The 15,271-nt window shown below is 52.7% G+C and overlaps 5 protein-coding genes across 5 annotated transcripts; 4 read left to right on the top strand and 1 right to left on the bottom strand.

Moving 5' to 3' along the window:
- Nucleotides 1-225: 225 nt before the first annotated feature.
- Nucleotides 226-2,097, top strand: QC763_104030 (uncharacterized protein; the record flags this gene model as incomplete). Its single annotated transcript, XM_062906976.1, has 3 exons — nucleotides 226-263; nucleotides 330-1,741; nucleotides 1,835-2,097. The coding sequence occupies 3 exons, from the start codon at nucleotides 226-228 to the stop codon at nucleotides 2,095-2,097; spliced, it is 1,713 nt and encodes a 570-aa protein (XP_062769876.1).
- A 537-nt stretch (nucleotides 2,098-2,634) lies between these two features.
- On the top strand, nucleotides 2,635-4,994 carry QC763_104020 (uncharacterized protein; the record flags this gene model as incomplete). Its single annotated transcript, XM_062906975.1, has 3 exons — nucleotides 2,635-2,821; nucleotides 3,180-3,494; nucleotides 3,568-4,994. 3 exons carry the CDS (start codon nucleotides 2,635-2,637, stop codon nucleotides 4,935-4,937), a joined length of 1,872 nt encoding a protein of 623 aa, XP_062769875.1. The 3' UTR covers nucleotides 4,938-4,994.
- Nucleotides 4,995-5,272: 278 nt separating this feature from the next.
- Nucleotides 5,273-7,324, top strand: QC763_104010 (uncharacterized protein). The gene is made up of 4 exons (XM_062906974.1): nucleotides 5,273-5,386; nucleotides 5,460-5,643; nucleotides 5,919-6,489; nucleotides 6,550-7,324. The coding sequence occupies exons 2-4, from the start codon at nucleotides 5,579-5,581 to the stop codon at nucleotides 6,979-6,981; spliced, it is 1,068 nt and encodes a 355-aa protein (XP_062769874.1). The 5' UTR covers nucleotides 5,273-5,386; nucleotides 5,460-5,578; the 3' UTR covers nucleotides 6,982-7,324.
- A 337-nt stretch (nucleotides 7,325-7,661) lies between these two features.
- On the bottom strand, nucleotides 7,662-12,212 carry CCC2 (Cu(2+)-transporting P-type ATPase). The gene is made up of 2 exons (XM_062906973.1): nucleotides 11,524-12,212; nucleotides 7,662-11,463 (listed from the first exon to the last, which is right to left on the bottom strand). The coding sequence occupies exons 1-2, from the start codon at nucleotides 11,601-11,603 to the stop codon at nucleotides 8,028-8,030; spliced, it is 3,516 nt and encodes a 1,171-aa protein (XP_062769873.1). The 5' UTR covers nucleotides 11,604-12,212; the 3' UTR covers nucleotides 7,662-8,027.
- Nucleotides 12,213-12,971: 759 nt separating this feature from the next.
- On the top strand, nucleotides 12,972-15,137 carry QC763_103990 (uncharacterized protein). The gene is made up of 2 exons (XM_062906972.1): nucleotides 12,972-13,485; nucleotides 13,561-15,137. The coding sequence occupies exons 1-2, from the start codon at nucleotides 13,453-13,455 to the stop codon at nucleotides 14,809-14,811; spliced, it is 1,284 nt and encodes a 427-aa protein (XP_062769872.1). The 5' UTR covers nucleotides 12,972-13,452; the 3' UTR covers nucleotides 14,812-15,137.
- Nucleotides 15,138-15,271: the final 134 nt, after the last annotated feature.

Here is a 15,271-nt window from a genome sequence, read left to right as displayed (position 1 = left end):
GCTCTTCCCCATGTCTCTCCTGCAGTCTTCTTGAACATAAATTTCTCTTTTCACCACTCTTTGTTTTGAGTTTGCTTTACTTTTCAGGTTCTTCTTTTGTCTTGGAGCATTGCAGTCGATTGGACCATCTATCGTTCGTCACAGCTTATCCATCAGGCTTATCACCACATGTATAGCATCATCAGAGTATAACTTCATCAAGGTTCCTACACCACCACCGCCAACATGTTTCTAAGCGAGTACTTTCAGCACAAACGGGACTGGTAAGCTTCTTTACCTTCTTCCTACCTCTACCCTCTGACAATTCGAATTAACAACCTCCCCATTAGCAAGTTCAAGCAAGCCCAACGCCAACAACGGATCGACGCCCTCCCAGCAGAGTACAAATCACCCGTCACCCCAGACGAAAAGGAGATATTTTCCGCGCCGATCGATTCACTGGTCGCCAATGTCCAAAACGGCACCACCCATCCGCTGAGCATCCTCCGCGCGTATGGAAAGCTTGCGCTAAGGGCGCACTCTCAGACCAACTGCCTAACGGAGATTATGTTTTCTTCAGCGGAGCAGTGGATCAACGCTGCACGCACCAAAACAGAAGTAGACAAGGGAGGGAACCCGCTGCCGAACCTAGAAGGGTCGTTGGCGGGTATCCCGGTGTCGCTGAAGGATACGATCATTGTTGGGGGGTATGACACGACGGTGGGGTACAGCTCGTTTGTGGGGAACGACGACGGCAAAGATGGGGCGATGGTGAGGATGCTGAAGGATATGGGGGCTGTGCCGCATGTCAAGACGAATTGTCCGATTACGTTGTTGAGTTTTGAGAGCGGGAATGATGTTTGGGGGAGGGCGGAGAATCCGTTTAAAAAAGGGTATAGTCCCGGGGGGAGTACGGGGGGTGAGAGCGCGCTGTTGGCTATGGGGGGGAGTAGGATTGGGGTTGGGAGCGATGTGGCGGGGAGCGTGAGGTTGCCGGCGCATTGGGCAGGTTGTTATGCGTTGAGGTGCTCGACGGGGAGGTGGCCTAAGGCGGGAATCAAGACTAGTATGCCTGGGCAGGAGGGGGTGCCGAGTGTGTACAGTCCTATGGCGAGGACGTTGGGGGATTTGAGGTATTTTACTAGGGAGGTGATTGAATTTGGGCCGTGGAGGTATGATGGGACTGTTCACCCTCTTGCGTGGAGGGGGGAGATGGAGAAGGGGTTTGAGCAGAAGGAGAAGTTGAAGGTTGGGGTGATGTGGACGGATGGGGTTGTTGATCCGAGTCCTGCCTGTCGGAGGGCGTTGGAGACGGTTGTGAATGCGTTGAAGGCGCAGGGGCACGAGATTGTCGAGTTGGAGGGGGAGCACGCGCCGCCGGATCTATATGAGGGGTTGAAGATTGCCTCACTGGTGTTGAATGCGGATGGCGGGCAGATGTTCGACTCTTTTAGGCGACCTGGGGAGTGGCTGGATACTGGAGCTGCTCAGATCAAATCACTGGCGAGTTGGTGGAACCCGTTTAGATGGTTCTATTACCTTTGGGTGAAGTATGTCAGGAGAGATCACGTTTGGGCTGGGTTGGTTGAAAATTGGAGAGCACAGTCGGCTTTTGAGAACTGGAAGCTGGTTGCTCGGAGAGAGGAGTACAGAGCCAAGTGGTTTGAGTGGTGGAATCAGCAGGGTTTGGATGTCATTGTTTCGGTTCCGAATGCAACGCCTGCGCTGCCCCTGAATGCGATGAAGGATGCTTTCAGCAGCTGTGGGTATACATTTTTGTTCAACTTGGCAAGTCTACTTGAACGCTGTCCTATCCATGTCTCTGGCTAACATTATATCCAGCTCGATTACTCAGCCGGCGTCCTTCCCGTAACCAAGGTCCAAGCCGAACTTGACGGCCTCCCAGAAGACTTCAACATCAGAAAGCTCAATGGTGTTGCTCGTGGGGCCTACAAGTACTACGACGCCGAGAAGATGGATGGCCTGCCCGTGGGCGTGCAGGTTATTGGTCGCCGACTGGAAGAAGAAAAGGTTCTGGCGGTGATGCAGCGGGTGGAAGACGCCCTGGGAGAGGACAAGTATCAGCCCATCAGTGTCGGCAGACTTCAGCTAGAGTAGATTGCAGCTCAGTATGAGATACAGGGGTTGGAGGATAAGTTGGTGGGGTTGAAGGAGGAGGAATAGGAGGCTTTTCTGGATGCTCTAGCGGTTATGAAGGCCTCCGGGAGGTGTTAATGAGGAAGCGTGGAGCAGTTGGTTTATGGGCTTGAGCGTTGCACATAGCGTGGAAACTGGTTGATAGGTGTTTTGGGGGTAGAGCAAACGGATCAAAGAAGTTCTGTGATTTGACAATGCGAGGTTCGAGATCAAACGAGAATGGAGGGCGTTTGCACGATTGTGTGTGTGTGTGGCCTTGTCTCGAACTTTCGGGATGGGTCATGCAGGTTTTTGTTCTTTCGAGGGCGTTGCCTAGGTACAATGTGTTGATGGGTGTGTATAAAACCCCATCTCCAGCTCGAAGGAACTGTCACTTACCTACATTAGCAACAGACCACACCACTACTGCCACTTCAACTACTCGATATTCCGTCTCTTTTTTTTTTGTTGTTTTTTTTCTCATCAAGAACCAATTGCAATTTGTCTTTTTCAAAGACAATGGTGTCCAAACAGGAGAAAGTGTTGCCGCTCCCCAAGCCGGGCGAGCGCAATATTTTGGTCACTTCTGCGCTCCCTTATGTGAACAATGTCCCGCACTTGGGGAATATAATCGGGTCGGTGCTCTCGGCGGATGTGTTTGCGAGGTTTTGGAGGGGGAGGGGAGGGAATGTGCTTTTTGTGGGGGGTGAGTTATCTCTGTTCTTGCTTATCTGTTTTTGTTTTGGGGATCTTCTCTTTATTTTGAGTTGGTCTCCTTTTTCATGGTATCATCTTTTCCCCTTTCCTCGGGTTGGGAAGCCGGAGGAGTGGACGGTTGGTCCAGGCTTTGGCTGTGGGACGGCGATGTGTTGTTTTTTATCTTCCTCTTTCAATGTCTTGCCTGCTTCTCGGTTCCTTTTTTTTTATTTTAATTTTTTTTATTTTTATTTTTTTAAGCCAAAAATGAGCTGATGGTTGGGATGTCATCTGGGGATTTGGTGGTGTTGCCTATTTCCCTCTCGACCGCCTGACAAACTGCTGATGATAAATGTTGCAATGGACAGGAACGGACGAGTTCGGCACTACAACCTCCCTCCGGGCACGCGAGGAAGGCGTTGCGCCCCAAGAGCTGTGTGACAAGTACCATAAGATCCACAAGGACGTGTACGAGTGGTTCAATATCAGCTTCGACATTTTTGGACGGACGACGAATGACCGGCACACGGAAATCACACACGACATCTTCAAAGAGTTGTGGGGAGAAGGGCTGATTGAGATCAGGGATTCGGAACAGCTTTGGTGTGAGCAGTGTAAAGGGTTTGTGTTTGATCGGTTGGTGGAGGGGACATGCCCGGAATGTGGCTGCGAGGAGGCGAGAGGTACGTTTTTTTTTTTTGAGATGCTCACCTTGAGATGCAGAGTTGCTGACAGCTTTGGCTGGGGGGGCGGTAGGTGACCAGTGTGGGGATTGTGACTGGGTTTTTGACATTACGGAGTTGGTTGAGCCGAGGTGTAAGATCCACGGGGGAAGGCCAGCACTAAGGCCGAGCAAGCACTTGTTTTTGAAACTTGACAATCATGGCCCGTTGCTCGAGAACCAGGCTAAGGAACAAGGAGAGAATTGGTTGGTAAACGCGAAGGAAATCAATGGGAACTCTTCTATATGCATAACAAGGGATGGACTGGACTGGGGAACACCGGTGCCCGGGCGGTTGGTAGGGTTCGACGGGAAAGTTTTCTATCCGTGGTGGGATGCGTTGCTCGGATATATTTCCATCACGGCAAGTGGGATGGAAGGGGAAAGCTGGAGGGCGTGGTGGCGGCCTTCAACACCCATCGCCATGAAAAGCCACGACGGCAACGACAGCTCTTTCAACAAACCTGGTGATAACACACCCAAGTCGGATGTAGGTGTTCGGCTATCCCAGTTTCTCGGCGCAGACAACATTTTCTTCCATGGTATCTTGTTTCCTGCCACGCTACTTCCCTTGGATCCTCCCTACACAGCTCCTCGCCACATCGCTTCAACAAGATTTCTCACCTACCAGGGCGGCAGATTCTCTAAATCCCTTGGGGTGGGGGTATTTGGCGACAATGCTCAGCAAACTGGCCTCTCGGCTGATGTCTTTCGATTCTTCCTCCTCCAGTCCCGCCCTGAGGGCATGGAAGACACGGATTTCACCTGGGACAGGCTGGTCGAGGTCCACAATGAACTTTTTGTCGGTAAGATCGGGAAACTGGTCCACAAAGTCCTCACGGACCTCAACGGTGTGGTGCCTCACAGCCACGATCATATCAATGGGCCACTGCTTTCGTCTGTGGGCCAGACGATTAAGCGCTTCAAAGGAGGTGTACACAAGCTACTGGTGCAGTACGTTACCCAGCTTAAAAACTCGGAGTTGAGGGGTGGCTTGATGACAACTCTGGAGTTAACTTGTGGAAGCATTGCTCTCTTGGACCTGGTCAGTAGCAGGGTTATGTTGACGGACACATATGAGCGGCAGGCTGTTTTGGAGGTGGGGATCAATCTGGTATACTTGGTGGTGAGGATGCTAGAGCCTTATATTCCTAAGACTGTAGAGTCGCTTTACGGGGTGCTCGGAGTGGAACGGCCTACAGGAAGACTTGAGATGGATTGGCTTGGGGATCAGGGACCGATAAAGCCGGGACATGAAGTTGGGAAGTGGGAGGAGGTGGAGGCCTTGTTTGAATGTATCTGGCCCGAGAAGGCAAAGATGTGGGAGCTGAAGTTTGGAGGCAAGAAAAAGAGAAAGGGAGGGGTCTTGGTGTGTGAAGAGGCGAAGAGGAGGCAGAAGAATTAGATAACTGATGGGGTGCCAATGTTTGTAAGATAGGCAGAGCGACTGTAGCGAGACATAACTGCTTGTTTTGTAAGTTGGGTAGGAGATTGCAAATTTACATTCTTTTGCTGGCTCTCTCACAAGTTAAGAAAATGACGTTGCTTTGCCTGTCGATGCTCTCTTGCTTCGATTGATAATCGGATAATATTGTTCAAGTTCTCTGCACTAACAGCATTGCATGCTAAACCCCACTACTATTACTCTTGGCCCTTGTAGGCATGGCAACTGCTAATAAGAAATTAATTAACCTTACCTAATACGGCAAACAAAGCCAACCGCAACCCGGGAACTTTGCAACCTCTTACCCGAACCCCAAACAACGTGTTTACATCATACCATTCTCCAGACCATGCAACGCGCCGCCGCATCGCGAAAGTCGAAGAAATTGTTGAATTTTCTTCATCTACGAGGTATGATTCATATCGGAAAATTTTTCTGCGATTTTTATGATTTTTGGCTCATTTTACTGACACCCTCTCACAGCGCCTTTTTGTTCGCGACGCGCTCACTTTCACTTTCACTTACAAGGCCGCCTGTCTTCCAACTCGCGACGAAGCGCAGAATAGCCCATCACCATAAGCCATCACTAGACAGCTGTCACAATGCCGTTCGTGGATGACTACATGGAGGATGCTCCTCTCCAATTGATCCAAAGCGACTTGCAAGAGTAAGTGACCAGGCATCTCACCTATAAACCCTTCTCTCAGTTTCCCGCTGGGTTTTGGTACAAGCAGCTCGCGACAAGCACCCACAACCCTGCCACTCCTCTCTTTCCCCCCAAATCACGACGCGACTTTGGCAAGTCCACGCAATTTTCACTACTTTCACAAGTCGCTCCTTTGGCGGTCCAAACCTCGTCACTCACTCACTCACCCACCTTCACTTGTCCGTCTCATGTTTAATTGTTTTATATTTTGACCCAATTATTAACTCGCATTGCAGGTCTGTTGAGGCTTCATACTCAAGAGAGAGCTCAATCGCTCTCGATTTCGCCGGTGGTGCTGGCCCGACTGTGGTCAACCTTCATGAAGAAGAGGATCTCATCATAAACGAGCAGTTCAACATGCCGCCCGCCCTTCCAGAAGCCGATATGGGCTTGGGTGCCGGTCTTTTCGATGATAAACTCGCGCCTTCCTCGTCGAAAAAGCGGGGCCGCCCTTTGAGATCCTCTACTGGGACTTCTTCCGAGACGCCCGCCAAGTCAACACCGGCTGCGAAGACTCCTCGTTCAACCAAGAGCGTTGGCAAGTCTTCTGCTACGCCCAAATCTGCTAAGAACAGTGCGGGTCCTAAGAGCGCCAGCCGCAGCACAGGCCGCAAGCGCAAGGCTGAAGAGATCGAGACCGAGGCCGAGGAGACGTCTCCTGAAGCTGAAGCTGAAGTTGAAGCGACACCAGCGGCAAAGCGTGGTCGTGCCGGAAGGCCTGCCCGTACTGCAGGCAAGGCCGCCAGTGCGCGACTCTCACTTAAGGCTGCTAAGAAGCCTACTCGTGGTCGTCCCAAGGGACCCACTGTAAGTAATGCCTCCTACGTGTATATATTGTCACAGCCCTCTACTGAAAAGAAGGAGAAGGCCACCGCTAAGCCCAAGAACAAGGGCGGTCGTCCCAAGAAGGACACATCTGTTAATGGCGTCGCCTCTGAAGAGGTTTACGAAGTCGAAGCCATCCGTGACTCGGGAATCGACGACAAGACCAAGGCTCACAAGTTCCTCGTTAAGTGGAAGGGCTATCCCGAAAGTGAAAACACCTGGGAGCCCAGGTCTAACCTCAAGGGAGCCGAAGAATTAGTCCGTGAGTTTGAGAAGAGCCAAAAGAAGACCAAGGCTGCGGATGCTGCCGTCAAGGTATCAGCGCCCAAGAAGGAGAAGGCGGAGAAGCCAGCAGCCGAAAAGAAGGCGGCCCCTGCTAAGGGTAGGGGCAAGGCGAAGGCCGTAAAGAAGGTTGCGCCGGCAAAAAAGCCCGTTGGGCGGCCGGGGAGGAGGGGGAGATCTGCCAAGGCATAGTCGATATGGCGTTGGGTTGTCTCACAGTTTGTAAAAGGGTGGGTGGGTAGGTTGTTTAGTTTTGCGATGGGAATCTGGTTGCTGTTTGTTTTTCGCTTTCGTGTCGTTATTTTTATTTCTTTCTCGCGGTTCCTGCAATGGAGGTCATTGTTATATTGGCTCATCAGGCACACACAAAAGCCATCTTTGCGTCGAATAGTTCTCCGGACGGTTGTCACGTGGAAGCGGTTTAGCTAGGGCTTATGTATGGCTGGCATGTATCACTGTTACATATAATATCTCGTGTGTATACCCTGATAGCTATCTTTACTGTTGCCCTCTGAGTGCCAGGAGTTCTCTCCTATATTTGCCTTTGCCCATGGGTTACTGTCGAGTCGTTAGGCCATCAGCCACAGACGTAACAACAGATAACCGCATTCCACTTCCCCATACCCACCACCCAGCTCTAAAGACGCCACTGTGTCAAATCCTTTGCACACGAGGCATGCTGAACTGCAGGGAGGGTGGGGATGACGGCACACTTGTCTTTCCTATCTGAACAGGTTGCGTGTTCTTAAAACTCGTCACACCTGTCACTGTTGCTCCTGTACTTGGTTTTGCAGTCTTGTCCTCTGGTTTATTTCCGAGAAAGGATCACTCTTTACCGTCACCGCTCCCGTTAATGTTATTTAAATAGGTTGGTTCCTTTCTCGAAGACTATCGCAACTGCTCGAACGAGACAACGATACTTTAACATCGATTCGAGCAAATACACGACAGGACCACAGACGAGCATTGCTCAACGTTCAAAAAGAGGGTATATAAATACGGCACCACGTCTCAAAACCAAAGCAAATGAACAAAATACCATAAACAAAGAAAAAAAAAAAAAAAAAAAAAAAAAAAAGGGAATTCAGCAACAACATTTCTACCTCTCACTATCAAAACCAAAGGACAACAGAACAAAACACAGGGAAGCAAGGGAAAACTAAACCTCCTGTATGCCAACACCCCTCCCTTATGCCCAGTAAGGTACCTATCAAACATCAACCCTTCCCTCTCATACCCTACCGCCCCCCATTCTCCAAATCATCCAACGGCACATACCCCTCCCCTCTAGCCCCCTTCCTCCCCATGAAAACTCCCAACAACCCCTCCATCCCACTCACAATCCCATCACCCATCCTCTCCACTACCCCCTTCGGCTTGAGCCCACCCTCCTCCATCCACCTCGGCCGCTTCCAAAACTTCAAAAACAGCGAACTAACCACCACACTAACACTGCTCCCCGCCATCGCAGCCCCCGCAGCCATAGGGTGCAGATGCCACCCCAGCGGCAAAAACAACCCCATCGCAAACGGCAATCCAACAGCATTGTACATGCACGCCCACAACAAATTCATCTTGATCCTCCTAAAGATCGTTCTCGCAAGGTGCAAAGCAGCAGGGATGTCCATCAGGTCGTTGGGCCGCATGAGGACCACATCGGCCGCTTCCATCGCCACGTCCGTACCAGAAGCCATGGCGATGCCGACGTCCGCCGTGGCAAGAGCAGGCGAGTCGTTGATGCCGTCTCCCACCATGGCGACCACCTCCCCTGAATCCTGAATCTGTCTGATGATTTCTTGCTTCTGATCGGGTGACACGCCAGCGTAGACGTCCGCGGGGGGGATCCCAACCGCGGCTGCGACAGCAAGGGCGGTGGGGCGCTGGTCGCCGGTTACCATGGCGGTTTTGACACCCATGCGGTGGAGGACTGCGATGGCGGCGGCGGCGTTTTCCTTGATGGTGTCGGAAAGGCACAAGTGGCCAGAGTAGGAGCCGTTGATAGAGATGAAGATGTTGGTTGTGCCTGCTTGAGCTTTACGGACGGGGGCGGGTGAGGAAGGGGAGGAAGAGGAGGAAGAGTTGGCTGCGGTGTTGATCTTCTCCGAGGCTTCAACAGCCGACTCGGGGACATCAACGTTGTTTTCTCTCAAGAACTTCACGTTGCCCACGAGGACTTGATACCGTTTTCTTTCTCCACCGACGGCCGGCTCGACGAACGCGCTGATGCCCTTCCCAACAGCTGCTGTGAAGTCACCGACGCTGCCCTCGATTGTGCCCTCGGGTCCGAGACCGAGTTCGGTGCGGCAGGCGCCCAAGACGGCTTTGCCTACTGGGTGCTCGGAGCCCATCTCGGCAAGACCAACAATGGTCCACCAGAGACGGCGGAGGGATTGATTGTTTTCCCATGCGGAGACGATGGTCGTCTTGGCCACGCTCATCTTGCCGTAGGTAAGGGTACCCGTCTTGTCAAGAACAACCTGGGTAATCTTGGTGGTGGTCTCGAGAGCCGCGCCGCCCTTAACGAGAATGCCGTTCTCAGCGCCAATGCCGGTTCCGACCATGACGGCGGTGGGAGTGGCAAGGCCGAGGGCGCAAGGGCAGGCAAAGACGATAACCGAGATGCAGAGCTTGACACAGACCATGATTTTGCCGCCGCTGGCCTCCTCCAGGAAGATTTGAGGCGGGTGGGACAAGACATGACTGAGGATCATCCAGACGAGGAACGTCATGAGACCAAGGAACAGAATGCTAGGAACAAAGTAACCAGCAAGGAGATCAGCCAAGCGCTGGATAGGAGCGCGGCTGGTCTGCGCGTCCTGGACAAGCTTGACGATTTGACTGAGCTGGGTGTCACGGCCGGCCCTGGTGACGCGAATATCGACACGCCCATGGCCGTTGACGGTTCCACCGATCACGTTGCTGCCCTTGGTCTTTTGCACAGGCATCGCCTCGCCGGTGACCATGCTTTCGTCAACATAGGTCTCACCCCTGACCAGGGTACCGTCTGCGGGGATCTTGTCACCAGGTCGGAGAATGACAATGTCTCCCACTTGAATAAGCTCAGTAGGAATGACCTTTTCTTCAGCGGCAGAACCATCCAGGGGCTGGTTTGCGTCACCAGCAGATGTTTCCTTGTTCCACCCTTCAGCAGCCTTTTCCGCAGCGATGGGGTCAGCGTAAATGGTGGCCATAGATGGCGCCAGCGACATCAGCCGGGACAGAGCCTTGGAAGTCTGACCCTTTGCGCGGTTCTCCAGGAAGCGACCAAGTGTGATGAAAGTGATAAGCATGGTACTGGTGTCGTAGATGGTGGCTGGCCTAGTGTGTGGAGGCATGAGGATCGAAACCAACATGGCCATGACACTAAAGAAGAAGGCGCAGGATGTACCCAGAACGACCAACACGTCCATAGTGGGTGAGCCATGCTTCATAGACTTGTACGCTGACTTGTAGAATCGCTTGCCGATGCCAAACTGAACAGGCACCGTGAGACCCAGGCAGATGACGTCGCCGAGATAGAGACCCGGGATGAGCCTGATAGACCCAAAGTCCAGGGGCCCACACATGGGTAGAATCATGCTGATGATGAACACTGGTATTGCAAACGATAGAGAGATCCTAAAATCGCGCCTCCACTCGTTGATCTCCTTGGTCTTGGCGAGTGATTCCAGCTGCGCATTGTTGTCGTCGTTGTCAGCTACCAGGGCGTTGAAACCCGTGTTTTCGACAGCTTCCACGATCACGCGCAAGCCTGTGACGTTTGGCTTATGCACAACCGTTAGTCTAGATGAACTCGGAGCAAGCTTTGCGCTGCTGACGCCAGGCAGCGCCAACAGCTTCTCCTCAAGCCCCTGGGCAGCCGCAGCGTCCAAGTTCCCATAAATTTTGAGCTGGGCGGTTGATGAGCCTCCACTTGATGAATCCGAAGACTCGAAAACCGTTGACAGAATCTTGGCGTCAAACCCCCTGTCTTCAATGATCTCGGCGATCTTGTCCGCTGGAATTTTTATTGGGTCGTGGGTGATCACTGCCCGTTCCGCAAGCAGACTGATGTTGAAGCGCAGAATTCCGTCCAGATTTTTGAACCCTTCCTCCACGGCCGAGGTACACGCTCCGCAAGTCATGCCCTCGATCGCAACCGTCGTGGTGGCGGCTGTTGATGATGTTTTGCCCGAGTCCACCAGCGCATCCGCCTCTTGTTGCTTTTCCGTACTTTCCAACACCTCGGCATCGAACCCCCTGTCCTCAATGATCCCGCAAATCGCCTCAGCAGCCAAAAGCGCCGGGTCATGCTCAATCACTGCCCTTTCTGACAGCAACGAGATGCTAAAGTGTTTTACCCCGGAGACGTCCTTGAACCCGCCTTCGATCGCAGATGTACAAGCGCCGCACGTCATCCCTTCGATCTTGACCGTTGTGACCATCATAGCCGGGCCATCGTCCGTAGGAAATACGCCAAACGAGTTGCGCGGCGCAACCGGCGACGGGAGGTCTGTAGATAGTACTTCGGCATCGAATCCTCGGTCTTCGATGATTTCTCGTATTTGTTCGGCGGATATTCTTTGGGGGTCGTGCATAACCACCGCTCTTTCCATGACCAGACTGACCGACACATTTCCTACTCCATCGACACCTTTGAAGCCCGCTTCAACGGCTGAGGTGCATGCGCCACAGCTACGGAGACAGTTAGAGACCAGCACAGCACTACGGTTTTGGACCGCTATGACTACTCACGTCATGCCCTCAACCTTCAGTGTCGTAGTAGCCATGTGCGCGGGGGGCGCTGATAGCGACTGTGATTGAGGAGGGGCCATTGTAGTGGTGGCACCCGATATCGTGTAATACTGGAGTAGTGAATAGGTTGATAGGTGCTCGTCCTCCCTCCTCCACAAAACTACTCGGTGGCCAGGGTGAAGTTCGGAAATCGATTGCGACTCTGGAGAGAAACAGGCCGGTCGAATGCGACGCCGAGATCACGGTCTTACTCGTTTTCTTCGGAGGCTATAACATTTGAAAAGTAGTGTGGATGTGAAACAATGCTTTGACCGTTCAAAGATAACGCATAGGTAACGAGGCCACCTCGCGGAGATGGGCGGGCTGCTTATGTACAAGAAAGGCAAGGCAAAAAAACGAAACGGTACCCGACGGCAAAGGTAAATGAGATGGAAGGATTGGTGAATGGAGAGGAGCGCGTTAAAGGAAGGCAAAGTGCCAGATATCGCAAAGTGCGGCAGCGTCGGATCCGAGTTTGTCAGCGTTGACGGTCCCCAGTGGTCCCCAGAGGAGGCCCCTGTTGGATGGTGATACAGTGTTTGGCGCACTATGCGACTAACTGCGTTTAGTTCTTGTAAGTGCTGCTAGCGATAGCTGCCGAGTGTTTCCAAGGCCGCAGAGGCCAGATTGGTTGTTTTATAGTGAAAGTATTACAAACTTCTGGCTAGAATGGACGCAAGCAACACGGAAACACAGCATATATTGGGATCCCCTGCACGTGGAGGGTGGGCTGAAAACAGGCACCGCAGGTTTGACGATCTGTCTCCGGATTCGAGTTGGTACTGTGTCCAGCCGCTCAGGTGCGGGCTGTGACAATGAGCACGTTTCTCGATCTTCGTAGCCTGGGTGGGCATGGATGTGCCGCGCCGCCAGGAACACCCACTGCGTCCGGCAGGACGGGTGACTTTTCCATCCCGCTGAATGCCTTGGTGGATGAATACGCCGAAATACGGGTATGCTCACGCGATTCTTTATCCTCTCAAGATCAGGGGGACACAACACAGTCAGAAAGAACCTGCCAGATCGAGAACAGTTACAGACGCGGGGTCTAAAACTTGGCCACCATTTGGTCAGTGTCGAAGACGGCAGTCCGCTTGCAATCTATTTTGAGCGGTCTGAATGGTCACACCCACCGCCCGCCCCGTAGGAAGCAATAAATCCAATAGTCTTATCAACTGCAGCTTGTGCCAGTTAGTCTCTAGTACGTGATGTTCGGTCGAATATTGACGCACATGCGGGTACAAGAGAGACGGCACGAGGTTCCTGGGAAAGACCCAAGCGACAAGGCGCACTGTGCGCTCTTCTCGCTCTTCTCGGCAACGTCGCGGATTCAGAAGCTGTGGACACGAGAACCCTTGCTCTTGTCGATAAGATCCGCTTCGATCCGGACGTTCTCCCGCTTGTAGCAGGTCAAACCTTGCGGTATGAATCCCCTGCACATTAAACTTCAGGTCAGAAAACGGTGGGTCATCTTCTAGAAGCCCAATGGAAGTGGCACGACAACAATTGCAAAATGGCTCGACTGGTACATGTCTCCTGTTGCGTTTCTGCGGAGTTATTCGTGGTTACGTATCCTGAGCGGGCTCGTAATGCAGGAACACGAAACGCCAGTGGTTGTGCAACCTGGAAGCCACATTTGTTCAGCGCGGGGCAAGCGCAAACATAATCCCAGCCTTACCCCAGGTTTGTCAACAGCTCTGTTTGAGCCCCACCATGACTTCGCAGCTGCAAGGCTGCCTTCCAGCTACAACCACCAGCTCTCAACCACCCCAAGAGTTAGGAATTATCTGTTGAACGTTTTCCCGAATTCCCAAGTAACACCACCTCCGACTGTGTTTCTGATTTGACAGGTTGAAGCAGGATCTTGGAGTTCTTCAGACAGTTTCCAAGATGGAACAGGCAAAAGCTCTCAATGCCCTCGAGGTACGTTTCGTCATCGCCATAGGCATGCTTACATCGATGGTATCCCACCCCGCACGCTGCTCACCTATTGTGTAGCCCTTCTTGGCACTCACCAAGTCGGCCACCTCCCCGCGCGCTGCCGCCGACCTCATCTCCCGCGCGACTTCGGCCCCGAATACATACATCTTCACCGAGTTGTTACAGACTCCTCAGATCCAAGCTCTTGCTTCGAATCCAGAGCTTGCCCCACACCTTACACTCCTCCAGATCTTTAGTTATGGCACCTACGAAACGTACAAGTCCACCGCAGGTCTTCCCGAGTTGAACGATGCCCAGAGACTGAAGCTCCGTCAGCTGTCTCTTCTGACACTCGCCAACCAAAACAACGGCCATGGGACCGAGCCGGCCTTGAGCTACTCGTCCCTCCAAAGAGCTCTCGACCTGCCCACCCGGCAATCTCTGGAGGAGCTTGTAATCAGCTCCATCTACGCCGACCTCATCAAAGGCCAGCTCAAGCCCAAGGCTTCCCTCGTCCAGATCAACAGCGTTGCTCCTCTCCGAGATGTCGCCCCCACCGCCATTGGCGGGCTCCTCTCCAGCCTCCAAGCCTGGGCTGATCGTTGCGATTCCACCCTGAGCTCCCTCTCGGCACAAATGGACCAGCTCCGCGCCGACGCCGACCGCCGTGCCGCGCAAGAAGCGGCCTGGCAAGAGACAACAGAGAAGCTGCTGGAACAGGAGACTGGAAACAAGAATGACAAGGGCAAAAAAGGTTTCTACCCCTCCTTCTCCTCATCACCCCGATACACATCTGGATATGGTCGCGGAAACCTCGGCAACAGGCAGCAGCACAAGAAACAAAAGTCTCTCCATGACTCTCAACAGCCACATGGCTATCCGGCTGCTGGAGGCGGTGGTGGCGCTGGGGGAGTTTTCAACTGGAACCCCGGGAACAACTACTACCACTCTCAAGCTGCCCCCCAGTACGCCGCCCAGGACGCTTCTACTACTGCCTACGGCGATCACAACCCGCACAATGTCCAGACATTTTCTTCTCATCATCATCATCCAAACAACTCTCTGAAGAGAATGCTGACTGATGACTCCGACGGCAGCAGCACACTTCCTTCGGCACCACAACGAGAAGATCAAGCGGGGCCAGGGCAACCAGATCTCGGCGGCGGATTCCCTGCAGGAGGCGCTCGATATTCACCGGCCGGGGTACAGCTGAGCGGAGGAGGGTCGGGCGACGTGTCGATGACGGATACGGAGGAGTGGGATATGATTGCTCAGGCGGTGGAGAACTCATTGAAGGATATGGCGGCGAGAGATGGGGCTGGTCAGTAGAGGACAGCTGGGTTCATGTTGGGGTTGGGGGTGGTAGTGTTGGTTATTGTGAGATTGTCGAAACGGCAGGGTAGGTGGGCATAAATCGGCAGCCTTGTCGGGGGTAAATTCGGGAAGCGTAGTAATGCGCATTCTTGCAGAAGATTTTTGATGTTGTGGATCTAGCAATACTACCAAATCAATGTGTCTTCTGTTTTGGAGAAGGATGGCCGCCGGGGTGTTCGGTGACGTTGATATGCGTGGTCTGAGTAGCTCCGTATCAGCTTTAGATTCCGTTGTGAAGAGAACCAGTCTAGTTACGAAGTAAGCCCTGAAATACAAGCAAGTTTTTTAGGTTCTTTGCGTGTGGATTGTATATAGAAGAGTCTCAACTCACTCTAGCAAAGTGTTGAAAAGGAAACAATCTCAGACTGCAAGGTCAAGAGGAACTCAAAGTTAAGAGGAGAAAGAGGGAAGGAAA

The sequence above is a fragment of the Podospora pseudopauciseta genome, chromosome 1 (assembly GCF_035222475.1).
Source record: "Podospora pseudopauciseta strain CBS 411.78 chromosome 1, whole genome shotgun sequence".
In the NCBI taxonomy this organism is placed as follows: Eukaryota; Fungi; Ascomycota; class Sordariomycetes; order Sordariales; family Podosporaceae; genus Podospora; species Podospora pseudopauciseta.
Note: the sequence above shows the minus strand (reverse complement) of the source record. Positions and strands in the feature narration are given on the sequence as shown.

Coding starts and splice junctions, on each gene's coding strand:
- QC763_104010 (XM_062906974.1), top strand. CDS start 5,579: ATGCCGTTCGTGGATGACTACATGGAGGATGCTCCTCTCCAATTGATC. Junction 5,644..5,918: donor ATCCAAAGCGACTTGCAAGA/GTAAGTGACCAG, acceptor CTCGCATTGCAG/GTCTGTTGAGGCTTCATACT. Junction 6,490..6,549: donor GTCGTCCCAAGGGACCCACT/GTAAGTAATGCC, acceptor AAGAAGGAGAAG/GCCACCGCTAAGCCCAAGAA.
- CCC2 (XM_062906973.1), bottom strand. CDS start 11,603: ATGGCCCCTCCTCAATCACAGTCGCTATCAGCGCCCCCCGCGCACATG. Junction 11,464..11,523: donor CTGAAGGTTGAGGGCATGAC/GTGAGTAGTCAT, acceptor CTGTCTCCGTAG/CTGTGGCGCATGCACCTCAG.
- QC763_103990 (XM_062906972.1), top strand. CDS start 13,453: ATGGAACAGGCAAAAGCTCTCAATGCCCTCGAG. Junction 13,486..13,560: donor AAGCTCTCAATGCCCTCGAG/GTACGTTTCGTC, acceptor CCTATTGTGTAG/CCCTTCTTGGCACTCACCAA.